Source organism: Rhinopithecus bieti, unplaced genomic scaffold (genome assembly GCF_001698545.2).
Source record: "Rhinopithecus bieti isolate Rb0 unplaced genomic scaffold, ASM169854v2 scaffold_4709, whole genome shotgun sequence".
Classification (NCBI taxonomy): Eukaryota; Metazoa; Chordata; class Mammalia; order Primates; family Cercopithecidae; genus Rhinopithecus; species Rhinopithecus bieti.
In genome coordinates, this window is record NW_016805139.1 from 2,529,856 (window position 1) to 2,554,083 (window position 24,228).

The 24,228-nt window shown below is 32.9% G+C and overlaps 1 protein-coding gene across 39 annotated transcripts in view; it reads right to left on the minus strand.

The window, feature by feature from the left end:
- Positions 1–24,228, minus strand: part of RIMS1 (regulating synaptic membrane exocytosis 1) — a 521,220-nt gene that overhangs the window by 133,539 nt on the left and 363,453 nt on the right. For 13 of the 39 annotated variants that reach the window (XM_017871370.1, XM_017871361.1, XM_017871353.1 and 10 more), the window contains 5 exons: positions 20,326–20,403; positions 19,881–19,994; positions 19,335–19,424; positions 10,992–11,075; positions 2,072–2,143 (listed from right to left, as the gene is read on the minus strand). The exons of 7 other annotated variants lie outside the window; for them this stretch is intronic. In XM_017871370.1, the coding sequence (XP_017726859.1) occupies positions 2,072–2,143; positions 10,992–11,075; positions 19,335–19,424; positions 19,881–19,994; positions 20,326–20,403 (438 nt within the window). Of the gene's footprint in view, positions 1–2,071; positions 2,144–2,245; positions 2,268–10,991; positions 11,076–19,334; positions 19,425–19,880; positions 19,995–20,325; positions 20,404–24,228 lie in introns of those variants that run through there. 19 more of the 39 variants (XM_017871389.1, XM_017871381.1, XM_017871380.1 and 16 more) reach the window with 9 other exon arrangements.

A 24,228-nucleotide genomic window follows, 5' to 3' on the forward strand; every position in this document is an offset into this window, starting at 1 on the left:
TTTTTTTTTTTTTTTTTTGAGGTGAAGTCTCGCTCTGTCGCCCAGGCTAGGTGGGCGCAGTGGCGTGATCTCCGCTCACTGCAACCTCCGCCTCCCAGGTTCAAGCGATTCTCCTGCCTCAGCCTCCTGAGTAGTTGGGATTACAGGCATGCACCACGATGTCCAGCTACTTTTGTATTTTTAGTAGAGATGGGGTTTCTCCAGGTTGGTCTCAAACTCCCAACCTCAGGTGATTTGTCTGCCTTGGCCTCCCAAAGTGCTGGGATTACAGGTGTGAGCTACCATGCCCAGTTTCAACTAGTACTTTTAAAAAATGAATGAAAGAATACTGAATAGAATTAAAACAATACAACTTCAAGGAAAAGGTTTAGTCATATCAAAATAATTGAAATTCTGTAGAGGGGCTGAAAATGATGGTTGAAGATTGAAAATTTATCTAAGAAATCATAGTTATTTACAATGATGGTAAAGAAATTGCAGTTAATTGAGCTGGGATTAAAGAACGTGAAAATACAAACATGGTTTCATCAAAGGCTATCGATCAATTTCCTTCCTCAAAGTCCAACTCCTTTTACTACTCAACACTTTTCGTGAGTCCCCTGTATCCTTACTCCATTGTAAATCAAGTTCCCTAAATAGTCATATCTCCACAGACCACTGTCCAGAAGTAAATTTCATCTCCCTTTTACCTACCATATCCATTGATATGTCTCACACCTACTCATTTTTCAGATCTCAACTCAGTGTTAATATCCTCTGGAAAGCTTTTCTTTTTTGCTACTTGTTATTTTATTACTTGAACTTAGCACATAGTTGGTACATATCTGTTAAATGAATGAATCACTGAATTGTACAAATTCTATCTCTGCTAGGCCTATTGGGATAGCCTGGCTGATGCCTTGCATCTACCCCTAGGTCCTTTGGTCCACCTTCCAAAAATCAAAATCCAGATCTATAATTCTGGAACTCAAAACAGATCTTCTGCCTCCCATGTTTAAAGTACATCTGTGGTTCTCAGATCAATAAAGAAGTTGAAATTCTTTAGCATGGTATTAACATGGCATAGTGATGTCACTCATTTAACCTCTCAGAATTTCTCTGAGTTTATTTTCAGGCCTCTTTTCTATCCACTGAATCCTGTTCTCCATCCCAAAACTGGTACCATTTCCCCAAACTCAAGAAAATATTTCCAGTCTCAGTGTTTCCTCACGTTGTCCCCTCTTAGAATACTCCACTCTTCACACATACTTTTATGTATTTGGATTTAGCTCAAGGGACATCTGTTTATGAAGCATTTCCTAATTACATCCTTACCCCACACCTTTCCTTATGTTCATACTGTACCTGTGCATACCTCTATAATGAAAACTATGATACTTGAATACACTCATTTATTTACATCTGTGTCCCTTTACATGCTCTCAATCATTGTTGGATAAATGAATGGGTGAATGAATATATGTTAGTTGCAATTCTTAGGTCTTTTTACACCATGTTAACAACAAAAAGTGTCAATATGTTGTACCTAAAATACTTAAAACCTTTGTGGAATTGGACAAATTGCAAACAAAAGGTTAGCAATCTCTTATAATTTTTACACTATCTCAATGTATATCCTTGGTTATAATATACCAGTAGAATATTAGAATATAAATTTGTAGAAAAGTGATTTTTTTAAAAGATGGCATTATTTAGATAAATAAGACAGTCAATAATTTGCATATTCCAGGCACTACATTCATTGGTAATATTTAAAATGATATCAGAAACAAAATATTTATGTTCTAATATGTATATAGGAATGAGTATGGATTTAATCCTTATTAGTAATCAGAATGATCACTAAGAGAAATACATAATTATTTTTTAAACCCTAAGATTTAAGAAATGCCTTGAAATTATCCTTCTCTTCTTCAATGAGATCATTTCCATTTAGGGGTAGGTTTAGTTACATGAATGCCTTTAAACATCACAATTTGTGTTTAAGAACTGATCATGTAAAATGAGTGACAGCACCCCTAAATATACTCATAAAATGGAAGATGTCAGCACACCACAACACCAAGCCTACCTTTCTGCATCAGAGGTAGTGCTTTTCCTAGTCTGTTTTTGGATGCTAGATCTTTCAGACTTTCTGGAGTGCCTGTGGAATGAAATGTTAAACACAAAATATATGATGAATAAAGCTACATTAACATCATACAATGATAAACGCAATAGACATGAAAAATGGCAACTATATTACCTAAATGATTTTGTCAGTCAGTACTTTTCAAAAATAAATAAACGAATGAATGATGAATGAATAAATAAAATGAAAACCAGAACTGGTGCCAAGTGGAAGACACAAGTTGCCCAACAGAAGATGCGAGAAGCTGACATTTCATTAGTCTAGACAAGTATGTCTACAATATGAATCCCTACTGAGCAACTCAGCCTCTGCTGATGACCAAACAAATACAATGATGAAACGTAATAATGATAAATGTGATGATGGTAATAGTTTAGGTGCTGAAAGGCTTCAAAGGGGTGAAATGCCCTCCACTTTCACAAGTTGAAACTTGGTGCTACAAAGATTTTTTCGTTCTGTTCCCCACAAATTGTGAAGAAAAGAGAAGAAAAATGCTATAGTTAAAGATGTTTTACATAAATGAAAGTATTTATATAAACTATTAAAATCATTTAAAATTTTCATAGATGCTTGTATAAACTATATAGTATTTTAAAAGCACATAGCATTTTAATCACATTGCAAACTACAGTCCCCAGTTTATTCTACTGTTTAAAAGTACATATGTGCACTGAACAGTTGAAATGCATTTTCCCACAGAAATAATTTTCTATAAAAGTTTGCTTCTCTACGGCAGCTTACATATGTCTAATTAGCCTAAAATGTCTGAAGTACCATATATTTGAAATAAGCAATGTAAAATATTGTGGTCAAGAAGCTCACACTTATTACAAAAAAGAGTGAAACCCTAAGAATGTGTATTTAATATTATCTACAAATTAAGCTTATTTTTCTTTACTGATATCCCTTTCCCCCAACAATGTTGAGACAAATATCTGTCTTATTACTGTGTGACATCCTAATTAAGTACCTACTATATACCAAGTTCTGCTAGGCACTAGGAACACATATCAAGGTACAAGCCTTCACAGGCTGTTACAGAGTTCTGAGACTGCTCATCTCTCCCAATCTCTTCCACTTTCGCCAGAAACTGTGTTCACACTCTCTTGCCCCTTCAATTCAGGGTTTCCGCTGTGTGTTTTCAGACTCGTGTTAATCTGACATCCCACTTCTAAGATAAAAAAGGAAGAAATAGAGGAAGGAGACATCATATTCCCTTACCAGTTGGAAAAGAGGGTACTCAATATATTGAGGGATAACTATGGCAGGCACTGATGGGGGTATGAAGGTATTTAAACTCCATGAAAATCCTTTAAGAATGTGTCATTTCCATTTTGTAGATGAAGAAACAGGCTTAGGGAAAGGCTACTCAGTTAGAAAGTGGCAAAGCTAGGATTAAAATCTAAGTCTATCTGGCTCCTAAGCTGTTTCTGTTATATACTATACAGCAAAGAGAGTGGAAGAGATAGATTCTGACACACGCCTTATGGGTGTATCTTTGTTCTGGAATGAAGAAACGAAACCATGAAATCAGGTGCCGGGAAATCACTAACAGATGACTCTCTCTCTCTGACATTAAGGTTCTTATTTACCTGATTGCCTCTACGGTCAGGAGAGGGGATCATGGGTGGTAGGCGGGCAGAGACTTCATGATTGATTTCATGGCTGAAATCAATGGGAGATGTTGTTGGGAATGGAATCTTGTTCCTGAAGCACAGGGAAGAAGGCATAAGCATAGTGGGAGGATGAGAAGTAAGGGGAGAAGAAAGGATTGATAATTAGATCTGCAGGCTCAGGAGGTATTGGAGCTCGAAATAAAAATATAGTTATGGGAAATTTATGCTTGGTCCCCACAGTGCTTGGGCAACTGACTGGAAGATCAAATACTCCTTTTCTCATCTTCAGCACAAGTAGAGCAGATGAGAGCGGAGAGATTCAGGAAGACCCACAAAATGTACTGTCATTAAGATTTCCAATCATTCATTCATTCATCCAACAAATACTTGTGCATGTATATGTACTAGGCACTGTTCTAGGTGGTTGGAATATGTCTGTGGAAAAAAACCACAATTATCTCTACCTTCAAGAAATGTACATTTTGTTGATACAAGACAAAAAATAAACAACAAAAAGTAGCTCAAACAAGTACATTATATAGTATGGGAAAAGGTGACACATGCCAACAACAAAAGTAAACCAGGGTAAAAAGGTGGGAGTTTAGGGGCAGGGGCAGATTGCAATTTTAAGTAGGGTGGTTGGAAAGGACTTATTGAAATGGTGACATTTTGGCAAAGACGTAAAGTGAAGGAGATAGCCATGTATATTGTTAGAGAAAAAGCACCTCAGGAAAAGGGAAGAAATAATAAGATATAATAAGGAGGCAGGGGTCGAGAGAGGTGATTCAGATGAAAAATTTTATAGGAGAAGACAGAGAAATCGTGTAGAATCTGGTGGGCCCTTGAATAAGACTTCTGTACAATCAAAGGGTTATAGGCATCTTTTTGAAATAGCCTGCTTTTCTTCTGATCCCTGGCAACTTCTATTAATTTCTAGACCCAATTGATATTTCATTTCCTCTGTGAAACTTTCAAACTCCTCCTCCTCTTTTCATCTCCTAAAATGTAATGGATTCATATATTAGATTATCACAGTAATCAATGATTGTTAAAACAGTGATGATGATATTACTAATATACAACATTTACTGAGAGCTTTCTCTGTGCTAGCATGTTCACTTTATCTGCATTATCTTATATCTTCTTTCCAATTCAGAATTAGGTACTACTCTTTTATCCTTTTTAGGAATAAGAAAATTGAGAATTAGAGATTACTTTGTTCTAGCTTACATGGTCATTCAACATCTAGCCAGGAGGTGAACTGAGAGTCCATAACCTGAACAGCAGTAATTATGTTGTATCTCTGGCTAAAATAATTAATTCTAGAGTCAGACTGGGTGTAATCTCAGCTCTGTTTCTGGCTAGTCAAGTGATTTTGGTGAAGTTACTTAATGTCTCCATGCTTTAGTTTTCTTTTACCTAAAGAGTGGCCATAATACCACTACCACTGCACAGGTTTTGCTAATTTTAAATATTTCAGTAGTACTTAGATTGTAGTATTTGTAGTTTTTGTAGTATTACATAGAATTAGAATTGACTGTTTTGTGCATTACTTGGAATTAGCAAGTGGTGCTATTAAAATATTGCTTTAAATATTTGTTTCTTGAAGGCAAAGACTTTTCTTACTCATCTATAAAAATATAAAACTCAGAGCCAGTGCTCTATAACTGGATAACAAATATTCATGCAAAGGCTCATAATCTAACTTTTAATTTTATTTTCATTTTAACCCTCTTATTGAGGATGCCCCTTTTTTCTCTTCAAATATCAATGAAATTTACTTTCATTAAAGATTCGCCTAAAGAAAACTACAAAGGATATGTCTTTACAATTCTTCTAACCCCTTAAAAGAATATGCAAATTGAGTTAAAATGATATGCACTTAATTGCAATAATTTCCTGTAAAGGAGCAGAGAATAAGATAGAAAATTCTAATGTTATTTTCTATTTTCAATCCTAAATTATAGCCAAAATATTGTATATTTTAACACAGCCATTTCTTAGGATAAATTGGATTGAGAGATGTAAAATAGGAAAGGTTAGAACAATCCATAGGAATTTTAATTGTCCTATAGACATTAAAATTCCACTATCCCATGTATAACCAGTTAAGTTTAGAGACGAAGAAAGTTAGTCCATAAAAGTTTAAGTGTCTTATCCGAGCTATGACAGACCTTAATAAGTTGATGAGGATAACACCATCACACCTCACACCCCTAAGTGCTTAAGTTATCTGCTGACTCTGCCACATGTTCACTTTGAATGATTACATGTTTACCTGAGAGATCCCTAGACACGAGTGAACAAGACAAGACTGTTTCAGTGTTTTCATTATGTTTATAGTCATTAGACATTTTTTAAGTCTAAACATGCTTTCTTGTTCTGGTATAAATTTTTTATCTTTACAGTATTATTCATAAAGAATATTTACTTGGTTTACACATGCAAGAATCAGAAATCTTGAGTTTTTCTCCTTTTATTCACAACTGAATTTTATGTGATTTTGGCCTTATGCTTTCTAGTTCACAGTGTACTAAAGAAATTCTTTTAAAGCCATAAAAGTACATTCAAATGTAAGGTATAAGAGCAATTATTTTATTATTAAATCAAAGCAAGAGTAAAAATCAGAAAATGGGATGTTTCTACTTAAACCTCAATTCTTTTGAAGTTCCATTTTCAGTAATTATTTCCTCTCTATTAATTTAGTGTGAAGGTTTATAAAATGAACTGATGAAAAACAGAGATAACTGTTAAAAATTTATGTGTTTTATTTTCCTTTTCAATATCTAATTTCAGTTAGGGTAACTCCCTAAAGACATTGGTAAATAAAGCTTTTCTGAAGGCATTAAAATTTTATTAAATGACAAAATTAATACTAAAATTTTATTTAAGGATGAAATTAACATTATGTAGTAGACTTTTGTTTTGCTTTGGAAATCCTGTAGCAAAAGTCTACTACATAATGTTTTCATTTAATTAGAGCTAACACTTATATCATAAGAATATATCTGTCTATATTTTGGCTACTTAGATGGCTTATACTGTCTTAATGTGCAATGCAAATCTCTATCACCCTATTTACTCATTAAGTTTGGGAAGGAAAAATTAAATTGGAATAGAATCAACCTAAATAAGAGATGTTCCTATGCAGTGAAAATGGATGCATGCAATTAAGATACATTTACCTTCCTGTATATTATTGATATTTATGTATATGACTGTAGCTATTAAATAGACTCACCATATTTTAGTTCATGGATACACTTTGTTCATTCATTCAAAGAGTATTTTTGAAAAGCACAGATAATAAAGGATGTTATAGAGCAAAAAGAAATAAGGTAATGCACTGAATTTATTTATAAGTGGTTCTTCACTAACTCTGAAAATATGTGGCAACTGCCATGAATCCTGGAAGTGAAAAAGTTTGTGACTTGTTTGTCCCAGAATATTTTCAAAGGAGGAATAAGATTAATTCATTTTAAATCAAAAGAAACCACTTGACACTTTTGGTTGAGGATTCTTAGAGACAAGTAGCTGCTACCAACTAATAGGCATAGGAAACCACACAAATTTGGTTATCTGCAAAAGAAATTAGAGCCACTTTAGCAGAACAACTCAGGAATTAAATATAGTGGGATGCTTTACTTAACTGAAAAATTTAAAGTTCTGGAAATAAGATTATTTTACCAAATATTTTTGGTATTTGAGTTAAGCACTACTAAATTGTACCGTTAAAAATCATATATACATATATATGTGTGTATATACATATATGTGTATACATATGGCTGACTACTTAGATGGCTTATACTGTCTTAATGTGCTATATATACAAACACACACACACACACACATATATACATAAACACATATATATACCATTCTCAATCAAAATGTTGAAGATAGTAACTCCAGTAATTTGTTAAAGCCAGTGACATGTTAAAATATACCTCAAAATGGACCCAATGAAAATATTGCATTTTCTTGAATAAAACATTTACCAAAATAGTTTAAAGTTTTATTGAATAATAACTTACACTAGCCTTTCATTCTTAAAGACGATTGATTAAACTGTAAGCACTAAACTCAGAACTCTGATGCTTCAGGGCCATATGAAAATATATTTTTCTAAATGGCTACTCACAAATTTTGGTTAATTTCAAGCTACAACTCAATCTAAGTTTAATTAAAACTCATATACTTACATATATAGAGATTCATTAGTATTTTCATGTATTAAAATAATGTTATTTATAAGGAGATGCTTTGTTATTGGAACGATTTTTTTTTAAGGGTCAACAGTTTTAGAAATAAAACTACAAGAAAATTTTCACTACAATTTTAATATCAGAAATATGCCCTGGGATTCCAAATTCATGTACTTTTCTTCATCAATGTTTTAAATTTCCTCAATTTCTAGAAAAAATTCTTAGATAAACCTACCTTCTTGTTAATTCCAAATAAATCTATGGTATCACTTGAGATAAAACTGAGAATGCTTACTACTAAAATTAAATTATGGAGAAATAGTTCACTAAACATTATGTGTTTGTGTACACATATATGCTGTGGGAGACAAGAGGGCAACTAAATGCTTTTCAGTTTATTTGAATGTACTGGAGAACTCTCTTAAGGAATAATTTACGTTCTGCATTACAATGTTATTTTCAAAATAATCAACTATGGTCCTGATAGAAGATATCCAAAACTGAATTGTATAAATTGTTATTAACTTTAGAATATTTTCCTGGCTACCAGTGTCCAATGATAAAAGTCACCTAATGCCTAAATTCTTATGAACATTCACTATATCCAAATCTCATGTCATATTTACTTCATTTAGAAATTGGCAGAAACTTCTGAATGAGTAAAATCAGAGCTGATGAGAAATGAAATGCCACTGTTCATTATGATTTGCCAAGTGGTTGACCTGGTAACCTATGAATGTAACATTAGTTGACATAATTTATCTCCCATTTTATAAGTACATATTCATCTTATATTTTAATACAATTGTATTGTAATAATTTTCTATTCTCTACAGTAATAAATAATAGTATCAAGAGATATAAAATGTATTTATTTTGGTTGAACATAGGACTTATCTATAAATACGTCATCATACAAAAGCAAAATATGTACTCAAAATTATGTATTTAGTAAGAATTTATTTTAATAATCTTATCTAAAAGGATCATTTCTGCTCCCAAAATCTACTCTTATAGTTATAATCTAGACAATCAAATGGAATAATTCATATACCACTAAATTAAGCTAATAACATCTCATGTATGTAAGAACTGAAAGTATTATTTGAATTTCCATTTTGCTTAATCAATGCCCAGATAAACTTACATTTATATTCATTACAAAGATCATCATGTTTAATTTTCCTATACTCAGTCAATACAGAAGATGAAATCTACTATTTTATTTGTTTTGGAATACATACAAAGGTTTTCTAGAATTATCTTTTCTTTTTTTATTTTCTTGGGGATGGGAGGCAGACAGGGTCTCACTCTGTTGCCCAGGCTGGAATGCAGTGGTATGACCATGGCTCACTATAAACTTGACCTCCTGGGCTCACAGACTGTGTGCCCACCTCACCCTCCTGAGTAGCTGGGACTACAGGCACATGCCACCACACTCAGCTAATTCTGAAACTGTTTGCAGAGATGCAGTCTTACTATGGTGCCCAGGCTGGTCTCAAACTTCTGGGCTCAAGTAATCCTCCCCACTTAGCCTTGGCACCTCAAAGTACTGGGATTACAGGTGTGAGCTACTATGCCTGGCACAGAATTATCTTTTCTAAAAGAAAATTCTAAGTTCCATGATGGCCAGGACTTTGTCTGTCTTAATCACTGTTGTGACCTAGTCATTAGAATAGGGTGCATAGTAGGGGTACGATAAGTATTTATTGAATAAATGAGTAGCAATATAGATATAAATTTTTATTTTATTTACACAATTATTTTATATTCTTTTTTGAGAAGACTCTACATTTGTAACACTTTTTAGATTGGTTACTGGTTTTTCTAGTCCCAGAATTTCTATCCTAGAAATCAGATAGTAGCAGAAAGAATTACATTTAATTTCCAAATATGTAAGTATAAATCACATTGAGGCAAGTATCTTAGAGATTAAAAGATGCTAAAATGTTCCTGAAACCTTCATAAAATATCAGTTTGTAGTATTTTCCAATATCTGTAAAACAACCTTAATTTTTTTCTTGGTGACAATGTTTCCTTTTTCTTTCAAGCTAAAATCCTGAGGATATCTTGATTGCTTACAAACACAGAAAATAAATTGTATCGCGCTTACCTAGGGCTTAAATTACTCTGCCATACATACACACACTAAAAAAAAATCTGTATGTTTACATGACTAGTTGTGCTGCTTCTGAGATACCACATCTACTTATCTGCTGAATAAATATTACCAATGTGTTGGCTGAATTTCTGCTTGAACCAGAAGAGAAGCATCTCAAACACCCAAAAACCTTTGTGACCAGTCAGGAAAACACATTTAAAGATAAAGCCTATATACATAAACACCATAAAATAGGAAAACTGGGTCAACTTCAAACCGAGAAGAACAAAGTAATGGAAAATACATGTTGTGGCACTTCTGACATATCAGCATAAAGTGGATTCAAAGCACTGATGCTATTTTTAAAAACCTACCTTGTGTACTGACCCCTTAGCCCTGGACAATATTGTGTTTAACAATACAATATTTATAATATATATAAAAACCAGGTATTTTACTTTATAAAACAGACATTTCTTAATATAATCAAAGCCTAAACTTCATTGTTAACGAGTGTACACAGCAGCAAAACAAGACAACTGAGATAAAACCATCAACCAATATAACAAACAATAGGCTCTGTGACAGATTTTAGTATAATCTAAAGCACCTGAGAATTTTATTTATTTACTTGTCAACAAAAACAGTATTTAAATTTGTTTCCAGAAATTCAAAACACAATCAAATGCTCTTCAAAACAGAACATTCTTTCAATGGATCCTGACTTCACTGTGTTTAAACTCTGTCATTTGTATGCTATCCTCATTTCAGTAAATATTCTGAGGTGCTTTACTAGAGTTGGCTACATCCAACATATCTGGCTCTGGCTTCTGGAATAAAGCACAGCACATTCAACATTTCTCTTGGTTATCCTTCAGTTGGTGGCCTATAAGCTTCTAGAAGCCACTTGTCTGTGAGGAGGAGTTGACTAGTACCTGTCATTCTCCGGAGACGCATGCTGGATTTGAATCCTGGGACTAGGAGGTCGTCTCCTATCTAGGGAGGGGGACCATCTACCCCTGTTTGCCCAGTGAACAAGACAGGAAAAAACAGGACATTTAGTAACTCCTAAAATAAAAGAATACATGGAACAACAGGACTGGAAAAGCACCCCATAAAGGCAAAGTGTAGATTCTTTGCTCCATAATTTAATTTTCACTTTTATAAGCCTTAGAAAGATAAGTTACAATACTTTAAGAACATTAAAACCTGTAATCTTACAAGTGAATAAAGAAACAATTTATTCAGAAGATGTTTGGAATCTGCCTAGTAAGTGTAGTTTTGTTCTTCCAAAATGTGCTTCTATGTGCGTATTTAATCTATAAATATATATGTATTAATGTAACTTTAAGTTCTTAAAGATGCATCTTCAGGAATCTGGCTTACGTTTGAATAAATAGGTTTAATAAGGTACCAATGACTTTGTGATACCAGGCCCTGAAATTACTGGGTAGAGTTGCAAAGGTGGGGATGTGTGAATTTAATACAAAGCAGGAACACAGTTAAGTAGAAGAAATAAAAATGTTCTTTAATGTTGAAACAGTGACATGAAGAAATAATTCATGGGAAAGCTACCAGTGAATTCTTAAATTTTCTTGTCAAAAACCACAGGGCTAATTACCGAACTTTAAAAGCTGTAAGTAAACGATACTGATAAACAAAAGCGAAGAACATAGACATATGAAATGATAAATTAGCATTAATTTTTTTTTAGTTTCACTGGTTTTTATTTGCAAAAGTATGTCAATTAAATGGATGCTTTTCAGCTCAGCATTTACAATAATACTTTTCTTGTGATTAACAGTAAACACAAGTTAGAAAACTGGTTCATTACTTTGTTAAGTTACCTTTAGATTCTGTCTGTGTACAGCCACAGATTTCAAACATCTAGTTAAAACTGAGGAACTAAGACACTGAATGGGTCAGAATTAAATTTTTTTATTTATTATATATGAAAATTCTAACAGGACATTTTTCTATAGATATTGGCTTTCTTGTATGAAAGAAGCAATAAGTGGATAGTCTTAAAGGACTCATTTAGGTATAAGACTTTATAACTCTCCAAAGGAGTTTAGTCCTAACATTTCAAAAGAAAGTTTTCTTTTGAAAACTTACCAGATACAACTTGGATATTTTAGACCATCCAGCCAAACATAGCAAAGGGTTTTTGTCACTCAGGATATACTCAATTCTGAAATCCTCTGGAAGCCTTTGTTTAATCAATCTTAAATAGACAAACTTGGCATGATTCAAGTCAGGCTTTGAAGAAGCCATGAAGCAAGTGAAGATACCGAATAGCAAATTTTGAGCAGAAGATAAAAATGTGTGGAACATACTCTTAAAGGTGGTAAATATTTATAAAATAACATTTTGCATTAATTTTAAATTATTTAATTTTTTAAAATTATTTTAAGGATTGGTCAATCTAATCTGAATGTATTAAAAGTTTCTTTTCACTGTACTGGCTTTTGTTCTATAGATAAAATAAAGAAATATTTGTAAAATAATTGGAAAACAATTACAATGACAGCATTTTCTACATTAAAGTATATACTCCATTGTATTAAGACTTTTGGTGTTACTTGAAAACACAAATATAGACTTAGTATTTTTCTGTGAAGTAATAACATTAACTTGACAGAATTATGAGTAACCTTGCTTCCTAGGGTAAAATTCCAGTCCTTGTGCTTATTTAAACATAAAAGTAAAGAAAAAGCAAGTAAAAATGACTTAATTATGGAACATGCAGTGAAAGGTGTGAAAGAGAAAGATGTACATTTAGAAACAAGCAATTGTGAATGCAAGCGATTAAAAGGTAATTTTAAACAAATATTTGGCTTAATACATGTATATTTGTACATTTAAAGTCCTTCTGAATATGCTGATATGTAGTACCAACAGAATAAATCTGTTTGCTTTTTCCCACATACAGTGGATACAACGAGAGCAGGATCAATTTACATAGAAGTTTTCGTCCTAAGAACAGATGTCACTTGAGTTTTAATAACACATCTTTCTAAGTTTTAAATATACTAGCATATTTTATATGCTTTCTATAATAGGTGCTGTTTCTATTTTTTTCCTATTACAAGGAATGACCAAGCTTAGAATCTTTATCTCTCTTCCCAACTCTGGTTATTGAGAAATATACATAGCTTCAACTTTCACTTCTATTTTCATTTTACAAGCTAATATGGCAGGCTATGTTGGAGATTTTAATCATAAAGTTGAACTAAACCAGTCCTTTCTTGATTTGTATTTCCAAACCAGCCTACCTAAAAGTTCACTGCTTAGTTACTTTGGGAAATTATTAGTACTTTAGTATCAGGTATTCTAAATTCATTAATTGAGGAACATCTATTTCTTGGAAGCCCACTCCTTTCACTGTGATCAGAAGAAAAGAAGAAAGATCACTCTGAAGGCTATAGGACTGAATAAACAGGCTGTGAACTCCCTGCAGAAGGAAATAGTGAGGCTTTTTTTTTTTTTTTGACAACTGCATCCATTATGCATAGCACAGAATAAATAAATATTTGTGAATATTTAAGTAAATAATGATATAAGGCTATTGGCTTGGGGGATAAGGAATAATGAGAACCTTAACCAAGAAATAAAGAGTGCTATTGATATAAAGGGATTGAGAATTGATAGGCCTCAGAAAGCAATTAAATGATACTTATGTTGGAGCTCTTCCCTCTCCCCCAGGCATTGATAAACTTTAAAACAAATGTATATGTGTGTTTAAATGTGCTATTAATACTTATACTTGCATACAGACACATCTTTTAATGATGCATATCTCTTGGCAGAACATGGCTAAGAAGCTTATCTAAAAAAGGTATTATATAAAAACATAAATCATTAATTCCATAAATAGCACAAATTAAAAATATGAGGTATTATAACATTAGAAACCAAATGAGATAACTGATTATACACATATATTTTATTGTGTTTTCATTAATCATTTTAGTCCTTAAAATTTTCTCCTATTTTAAACTAAATTTCACTTATATATATGTACATATATACACACACACACACACACACATATATGTATATATTTTTTTTCCTTGAGATGGAGTCTTGCTCTGTCACCCAGGCTGGAGTGTAGTGGCATGATCTCGGCTCACTGCAACCTCTGCTCCCTAGGTTCAAGCGATTCTCCTGCCTCACCCTTCCTAGTAGCTGGGATTACAGGCACATACTGCCATGCCCGGCTCCTTTCTTATTTTTAGTAGAGACGGGGTTTCACCATGTTGGTCAGGCTGGTCTCAAACTCCTGACCTAGTGATTCGCCCACCTCAGCCTCCCAAAGTGCTGGGATTACAGGAGTAGCCACCGCACCCATCCAATACTTACACTTTGAAACAAGATCTATCATACATATTTCAATTCAATATATAACTATTGATTTTTAGGTAGGAACCTCCTTTCCCTTAAGTCTCATGTTTCCATTATGAGGGAAATTCATTCAAGTAAGCTTTTCCTCATTGCACCCCAAGGAAGAAAGAGTGGCTTATATGATGGGTGACCATGGTAAAGAATCGGGCACAGGAAACTTAGCCCTTTCTGGATTCCTTTTTCCAAATTATGATGCCTGCAAACAGCACAACTAACAGACGTAAAGCAGTGATGAGATCTGAGGCCTGACCCTGTAGCAGAAGTTTGTGTGGCTCAGTGAATCTGGCTGATTCTGGGATTAGTTATTAGCCATCTTGCAGACTCAAAGCCCCAGCTTTCAATTTGTTCAAAGTACTTATAGTGAAAATTAAATCTCCCATCTTTCTAGTACCTGGGTCTAACTTACAGCTCAATCCAAATTTGAAGTGAAAAGTAGAAGGTGTTTTTTAAGCCCCTAAACTCCCCAAATGAAACATTTACCAAGTAAGAAATATATCATATATCATGTTGTCACTAAAGATGGAAAAGAGAAATAGCATATTATCCCTGCCCTCAATTAGAAAATATTAAAAACCAAACCAAATGAGATAACTGATTATACACATATGTATTTTTATTGTCTGTTCTCATTATTCACTTCAGTCCTTGATTTTTTTCCCCAATATTGTTTTAAACTAAATTTAACTTATTTTAATTAATAGATAGTTATACTCTGAAACAAGACCTATGATATCTATTTCAATTCAATGTACAGCTGTTGATTTTTAGCCAAGAACTTCCTTTTCCTTAAGCCTAGTGTGTGTTTCTTTCACTATATGGTGATATCGTGGAAGAACAGCACAATATAGTAGAAGACACAAACATAATACAGTACTAAGTAAAATACAATGTATTTTAATAGAAGTATATAAAATTAGGTGGGCCCAGAAAAGGTAGTAAATAATTCTGACTGGCAAAAGAAAGGGAAGTATGCGTGCATTTTGATGCGGGGACTGAGAACAGGGGACGAGGTTAAGAAGGGTTTTACAAAGATATGGTATTTAACCTATATTTTTGAACAATGAGCAGAATATTTAGGCAGACCACAAAGAATAATATTTTAATTTTAATAGAAAGCAAATGAGATATAAGTTAACACAGACTATTAGAACTTAAGAAAATTAACGGGAGCAGGAGTGTCACTGGAATTGGAGAAGTGCTATCTATCAATATATTCAAGGTGAGGGACCTGTTCCAAAGGAATTGATTGAATTTACTGTGACTGAATTTGTGACGGAGCAGGAAGAGAAGTAGTTCCAGATTATGTGGCTGGTTATATGTCAAAACCATAAAATGAGAGGAACATTTAGAAAGAGGAAGCATTTTGCTGTAAAGGGACTGAAGTGGGGATAATGAAGTTGATTTAGACATCACCATTTAGAAATTTAGGCCTGGTCAATCACAGAGGAGGGTTGTCTTCACATCTATTGGAGTGGGAACCTTTTATAGAAATAAAATTCAAGGAATAGGACAGTATGGGTAGGGCAAAAGAGGAAAACTGGAGGTGGAGCTAGGGAAATACCTATCTTTATGGGACAGGGGAGTAAGACAAGCCTTCAAAAGAGACATCATAACAGAGGTTTAAGAAAATCTGTAGAGGTACTTAATGGAGGAGAGATTCAAGTGACAGGGCGGGCAACGTAAAATGTTGCAAGATGCTGCTGAACAACTAGAGAGCCAATGTAAACCACAGAAGAATTTCAGCACAGCTACAGAGCACTAGGAATGAGTAGACGTCAGATTGCAGGAATTACTGGAAGGTAAAAAATGCAGGCAGTAAGTATAAACTACCTTTTCATAAGCCTTCATCAAGGATATGATTGCTCTGAAAGGTCAAGGAAGAAGATAAACCATACAAGAAAAGTAAGTTTTCTCTAGTGGCTCTAAAAATCATTGCTTCTGAACATGTAAGTAGTAATTTGTTTGAAAACCTAGAAAAACAAAGGTTAATAGCAGGCCTGTAACTCACTCCTTGCCAATCCAGGGAAGCAAGGGAAATGGGAAGATATAAATGATAAATTATTTCTTATCGCAAATAAACCTTAAATATATTGATTTAAGAAGCATAACTGAATTGGAATAATTCACTGAATTATGGTAACCCATAAGTATGTTTTCCATTTGTGTAATCAACAGAACATGAAATGGAGGTGCTCCTAAACTAAAACGGTTTCCTTTCCAAACTGCTTTTTACATGCATTATTCAAAAGTCATCTGTTAAAATAGGCCAAACCATGTAACAAGGGAGAAAAGATAGGTGTATCTGATGGTTTTCAACTCCTTCAGGAAAAGAATGCTGCTCTTTTATCTTCTGAATCATTAGAAAAGTATTATATTGAGTACTGGGTGTGCTTTGACAATTTCACCCTTTATCTTAACAGAAAACTTGTATTAAAGGTTAGGAGTTAAGTTGGTATAAAGGCATGTAAATGTTAATCAAAATGGGTTAGAATAATCAAATTGCTTGACCATACATAGTTCACAAATTTGTAGAAATAATGTTCATCTCTTAAGAATATAAAATTAAGTTTTTAAAACATTTGCTCTAACATTTTATCTACTATGTATATATTAGGCATTAATACAATAATCCCTGTGGTAAATTAGAGAAATTAAGTATCCTCAAAACCCTCTAAGACTCCCTTCTCCTACTCTCCGCATACTGTCTGGGGGCTTTAGATGCATTCTCCAAAGATAACAAAGTCACCACTCTTGATATTGTTATCTTCTGCTTCAAAGCTGCTTTATAGGCATGTTCACAAAGGGTACATGTAGTCTCTATCCTCCAAACCAATAAGCATCTACAGCTTCTGTAAGTATTTGATGAAACCTTATCTAAGTTTTATTTTACATTACATAAAATAATTGTTGTTTATTTTACATTACATAAAATTGCTGTTCCTCTTGGCAACAAAGTGATCCCAATAAACTTAGGATCATTGATAATACCAAGACTTGTTTCATTGAGTTTTTAAATGAAAAATTCCTTTTTATTCAAGATGTAGAGTGAATATATGTTTTCAATGATATTTTTTCTTCTTCTAATCAAGGTAAATACACTCACTTGGACTTTACAACAACTTGTGCAACAACTGACCCTAGATTATTTATCTACTGGTTGACCTGTTTTAAATTTACCAACACAGAGATTTATAAACTCTGTGGCTTCAGTGTCACAAGAGAACACATGCTAGATAGGTTCACCATAAGAATAGACCTGCACTGTCCAGTACAGAAGCCACAAGCCACATGAAGCCATTGAGCACGGTAATGTGGTTAGTCCAAAGTGGGATGTGCTGCAAGTACAAACCATCTTTAGTATCTATGACTTATTATGCTGAAAAAAGGGAGTGCAAAATATCTAACAGTTTGTATAATAATGACATGTGAAAATTATTTTTCGAATATGCTGGGTTAAAAAATTAAAATTAATTTAATCTTTTTAGTATGGTGACTAGGAAATATTAAAGTATCAGCTTGTGTTATGTTTCTATCAGATGGCACTGATATGGATAATATTGAAAATGTCAGGCTGCTATGGTCAGAAGATTCCACTGACTTGAGAATTTCTATCCTTGTTTTACTACTAACCAGAAACATGTAAGAAAATAATAACTAAACATATTTTAAAATTTTCTTGTTACTCTTGAAATTATTTGGGGGAGGGGTTATATTTGACTAAAGAGAATGATAAAACTATTCCAATTATGATTTTAGAAGACTCTATAGTCATTTCAACTAAAATTTATATCACAAAAGGGATACAAGACAAATTAAATTTCACTTTTTTCTATTACACATTTTACAAATATAAAAGAATACACAATTTAAAAGTAAATTCTTAAGATGCTAAAACAAGGTATATACACACCTGTACCTGTTGTTCAATTCCAGAAATAAATATCTTATGAATACATGAATAGACTCAGATTAGAAAGATACCTAAAGAAAAGCGTTGAGTAGCCTACTAAGAAGGAGAAGTGGGTTACATTAGCACAACTCAATATTTTTCTTCAGGATTTGTAAAGAGGTAGTAGGCAAATGTCTTCTGAATGACCTCTAATTAAAAAGAGATAGCAATTATAAACAAGACTATCAATTATAACTAAGTCTATTAAAATAGTTCCATCACAATGGAAAAATTAGATGCTTACAGCTGAGAGACAGTGTAACACATCATCAATGAATATATTTGAATTGAAATCAGAATTCATTAAAGTTTTAAGCAAAATTGTCTGTGTACGTATATATGTATTTCTTTTTGTTAGGCATCAGGAAATCTATAAATAACATTATTTTTGTTGTCAAAGTATAATTTAATGTAAAACATTATATTGAAGAGTAGATTGATTAAAATGAATGTAGATATACAAAGGAAGTATTCTATTTAAAAGAATTCCTGTTATGAGTTTACAGAAGATTGTTGTTAAACCTATAAATACTATTTATCAGTGGTACTAAAAGGAACGTGATCCTCCCCTTCGGATAATTCACTGGACCCTATAACATTATCAGCATACTGAAGGCTTCCTGAATAGTCAATAAAACGACTGAACAGCAACAAAAGGGGAAAAGCAGCAGCCAGAAGCAGTTACAAATTACATCACACCATTTGCAACAACATTCATAGAAATATGTGTATGTGTACCCCTGGGTTTATCCACATACGCATATCTCTACATAGACATGTATAATAAGGGAGGAGGAAATGTAGACAATCAGCAAAGTGAACATGAATGAATAAACCTGTGAGGCTGTCATGAAACAAAACAAAGTGATTGAAAAAAAATCACTAGTACAAATGATAAGAAATTAAGAAAGTCTTTATTTTATACCTTTCTCGTTCTGGTGAATGCAAACTAGTATCTGGTCTCAAGCAGTTGGTACTAGCACTCCTAGCCCTGTCAAGAAAGGGCTGCAGTTCACTAGTGCCAGTGCATTGCATCCAGTGGTAGAAGAGAAAGACAGAGAAAACAAAGAAAGGAAGACAATGTTAGAGAGTAAAGCATAAAATAATGTCCCCTTTACACAAAATGTAGAATCACTGGGATTCAGTTCATAAGGGTGTGAGAGAGTTGACAGAATGACAGTGTAAAATTTTGTTTAGAAAATGAAGCTAAACAAAGATTATGCTTAAATTGCTTTGCATAATTTTTAGAAGTGTCTCAGACTGAAAAATGAGACTAAATCACACCTACTTATGAAAAAAACTGGATACAGAAAGCAATAAAACAAAATGCCTAGAATTTCATTACCAAGAACAGATGCCACACCAAAACAAAATGAAGGACATCAGAGGAGAAATAATTTTACAACTCAACTTTTTTGGTTCACAACAATAGACAAGGGAAATGGAAGATATCACTTCCATATGTTCTTACCTAACCAGTATTTCATCAGTAAATCTCAATACTCCTGAGTTAAAGCATTCATGATGAAGGGAAATGTCCTGTCTAGTCACTGATTTGGTCTTAGTATGTGCAGGCAGAACTGAGCTTCACAAATTAAAATTACACAAAAATAAAATAAATTATAATTAAAATCAACAAGTACAATATACAAATGACAAAGCAACTAGACTTCTGACATTTGAGTTAGTAGATTTCATTTAGAGAATTATTCTAGTAGTAAGTTTTATAGTTAAAACAATTTTAGATATCATTAATTTAATGTTTCTCACTGTATAATTATTTCAAAAGAATATTTTATTGGAATGTAAATATTTTCTATTTAATGTTTTATTAGAATGTGAATTTTCTATTTTTAGTAGGCAAGGGATTAGGAACTACTTTATAACTGGGTGGGACTCACTGTTATGGCTCTTACCTGTAAATATTCCAGTGAGAACTGCTCTGTAATAAAGGCATCTTGGGAGGTAATGTTTTATAGTGCCTAACAAGATGTCTGGAACATAGCAACACAAACACGCAGGAAACAGAAAAATATATATGAAACCAATTTTATTAAGGTATTCAGAAAGTAGGAGGCCTATAAAGCTATATAGATAAATCTTTTGTCATTTTTTTCTCAAAAGAACCACAATAACTATTTGAAGGGAAGACTACAATTATTAAAATATGAAATCATGGACACTTGACTTCATAAAATACTCATTATTTAATTATCTGAATTAGAAAAATACCTGCTGACCAAACTCTAGGAATTATTGATCAACAGTTAAATGTGCTACTTAATCTCTGATTTAATATTATGCCTACTTCTATGGAAGTAAACAACTCATAGCTAAAAGTAAAAACTAATTTATATAATTTTGGAGTTACAATATGACTAAAAGAGTTAATGTTCTAAAATAAAACAAAGTGTTGACTAGCATTCCAGGGACACAGCTGGTTATAGTACCAGACAGCAGCAAAAAAAGAAAACAGCAAAAAGCCAATAAGTGATTGCAGAGGAGCAAGTTCTTTCTATTTATCAGCTTCTGTCTCGATCCAGACCCAACCACAGGAAATTTACCTTTGGAAGTACGGTAAGGTAGGCATTAGATGCAAACCAGAATACGGATTTTGAATTGGCAGAAAATTGACCCAACAGCACCTGATTCCTTTAAAATCTGTGAGGGTTTCTGGACTGTCTATGCCATGAAGGACAAACTAGTTCAAGCCATCTATTTTTTGATAATTTAATAACATTCTATAAATTTAATTACTAATTATAAAAATCTATCATCTACTTCAGCTAGCAGTAAAGCACAACCAAGAGGGAAGGGAATAAACATTTATCAAAGACTTCCTAAACATCAAACACCTCACTGGTTTAATCATGTTTATATTAATGATCAAATCAAAGGAAATCCCATAAAGCTTCAGTTAAAAAATGAACTAAAACGCCACTTTTTCTTTTCTTTTCTTTTCTTTTCTTTTCTTTTCTTTTCTTTTCTTTTCTGAGACAGAGTCTCGCTCCTGTTGTCTAGGCTGGAGTGCAATGGTGTGATCTTGGCTCACTGCAACCTCTGCCTCCTGGGTTCAAGCAAATCTCCTCTCTCAGCCTCCCAAATAGCTGGGATTACAAGTGCCTGCCACCATGCCCACCTAATTTTTGTGTTTTTGGTTTTGTTTTCTTTTTTTTTTAGTAGAGATGGGGTTTCACCATGTTGGCCAGGCTGGTCTCAAACTCCTGACCTCAAGTGATCTGCCCGCTGCAGCTTCCTCCTTATTAAGTACAAGTTGAGGACAAATTTTACTGAAACTAAGGATTTAGCCTCCTTTCTAGACAGTGGAGTCTTCTTTTCAACTCCTAACCTCAGGCAATTATCTTTAGTAATAAGTTGCTATAAAACTTTTCTAAGCATTGCTTCAAAAGTGATTTTTTTTTTTTTTTTTCAAGAATGGGACCAACACAGAATGGGAAACAGCTAGAAAATAGCACAAAATTTATAGTCTGAATGTTCAAGTTCCTGTCTTGGCTTTGCCACTTATTGGCTGTGACCTGGATAATTCGATTAAGTCTCCAAGCCTGTTTCTACATCCACAAAATGTGAGAAATAACATCCACTTAACAGGGGTGTGTGATAACACGTATACAATATTTAGGACACAGTAGGATACAGTAAGGCAACTACAGCATTTTCTCTATACTACCACTTCCTCGAGACACATTTTACTAAAAAAGGTTGGCCAACTAAATAATTTGGGAGAAAAGAAATTAAACATACAGATTTCTTTAGAACATGACTTTAATATGCTGTGTGTATTAAATTTCAAGGTAGACACTTTCATTTGCAAAATTTCCAAAATGTATTTGACTCACAAAAACTTTTATTGGTGAAACATCTCATAGGACAAGTTTCCATATTTTTGGAAAAACTAGTTAAGCAGAAGATATCAAATAGATCTGATTTTGAATTCTTGCTCTATTAGTCGTCAAATAAACTTTCTTAGCTTTTTTCCTCATCTCTAAAATCAGGATAATAATATTCATAACATATAATTACTGTCAGGAAATTGACATAAAGTACATTAAATATTTAACACTGTGCTTGTTATTAAATAAGTGTTATTTTCCCTATGTTTACTGGAGACTAGTAAATCCTCAGATTTTATTTTTAAAAGTCCTAAGTGAACATGGTATGATGTATTTTGAAAGCTTTAGATTTTAGCCATGGATAGTTATATAAATAATAAATGTCCATAGTTTATGTGAAACCAAATTATATTATTGATATATCCATATAAAGCTGTGGTTATTTATATTTACACATTTTGACATTCGTTTTATTCAGGTATAAATTAAATGTTTTATAAATACATGAATATAAACATAGAAGAGATTATATATACATACACGCACATATTTTTGAACTCATATTGTCTCTATCTCCATACTTTTAGCATTACACATTACAGAATGAAAGACAGGAAGGAGAAAAGACACTGGTGACATACGTTTTGCTCCGACATATTTCGCTAGCTCAGCTTCCGCTTCCTATCTTATTGTTGTAGTACCTGTCTACAGGACGTGATCTGCCTCACCGAATACTCATCTGTTTTTAAATTGTATACATACAAATATGATTATTTGCTTAAATCAGGAAATGCAAAGTCAACATACAAAGTCTATTAAATAGGACTTGCAGAGCTCAGAATTATTAGCAAAGCACCAATCTTAAGGATACGATTGTATAAAATGTTGCAGCTATTATATAATATTATATCAGTATATAATATTTTACAAGTACAAAATAAGGGAAAGAAAAAATACCTTTAGTTATTATATTTAGACTACTGGTGTGAGTATCCTAGAAATATTCACACACTGAGTGCCAGGCACATACTAGGTAGCTTAAAATGTAATTTTTTTTTGTGTTTGTTTTGTGTGCATGCTTTTTTTTCCTTTTGCAGCTTTAGTCACATCAACAGGACTGTGAGAAAACTTTCAGAATTAGTAAATAAAGCATTCTTATTATGAAATTGTTTGTTAAGAAGAACAAGTCAAAATAAACTTGGATAGTTTATGCTTTGACTTTCAGTAGGTTTACAATATGCATGATTTTACATTTTTTTCTCAGCAAACAGAACTAATAATTTCCTCGATTTTTTCCTGTGGCACTTCAAGCAAACATGGCAGCAGTTATCAGTAGTATAATTTTAGACTGTAAAAAGTTCAAACAAATTTTATTAGCCCAATTTTGTTTGCAATATTGGGCAGAACTACATATTACACACAGACATCATAAATCATGCATTCGTCTTTGCATCGCAAGTACTGCGGTTATACCTCTTTCCTTCTCTTTCCTCTTACTTTTCATTGGCTAAAATATTTGAGTTTGGTCATTATGTGTTAAGTTTGTTTCACTGACTTACTACTTCCTTAACTTCTATATTCATTTCAAATATACAGTAAGTATTTATAGAATATACTCCATGAGTAATCTGTAAGAAGTTGTACTTTGGATATGAAATTAAAGATGTAATGAGATTAACATAAAGCATCAGGCTCTAGGTTCCAATTTAGAAGCAAAAAGTATATATTTTGTCGCTTCTAAAGAGGTATTCGTATTGTTATATGACTTTGTGGGAAGTCTGTACTGCAGCATTTCTGACAACTAGTGGGCTAGGATAGTTAAGATCAGGTTGAACATCTTCATTTTTCATCAGGAAAGAAGCTGAAGCTCAGCCATTAAAAATGAACTGTTAAAGATTTTATCAAAAGCAAACAGAATATAAACAACAATAAATTCTAAAAGGAAATAAAAAAAGACTAAAACAGAGC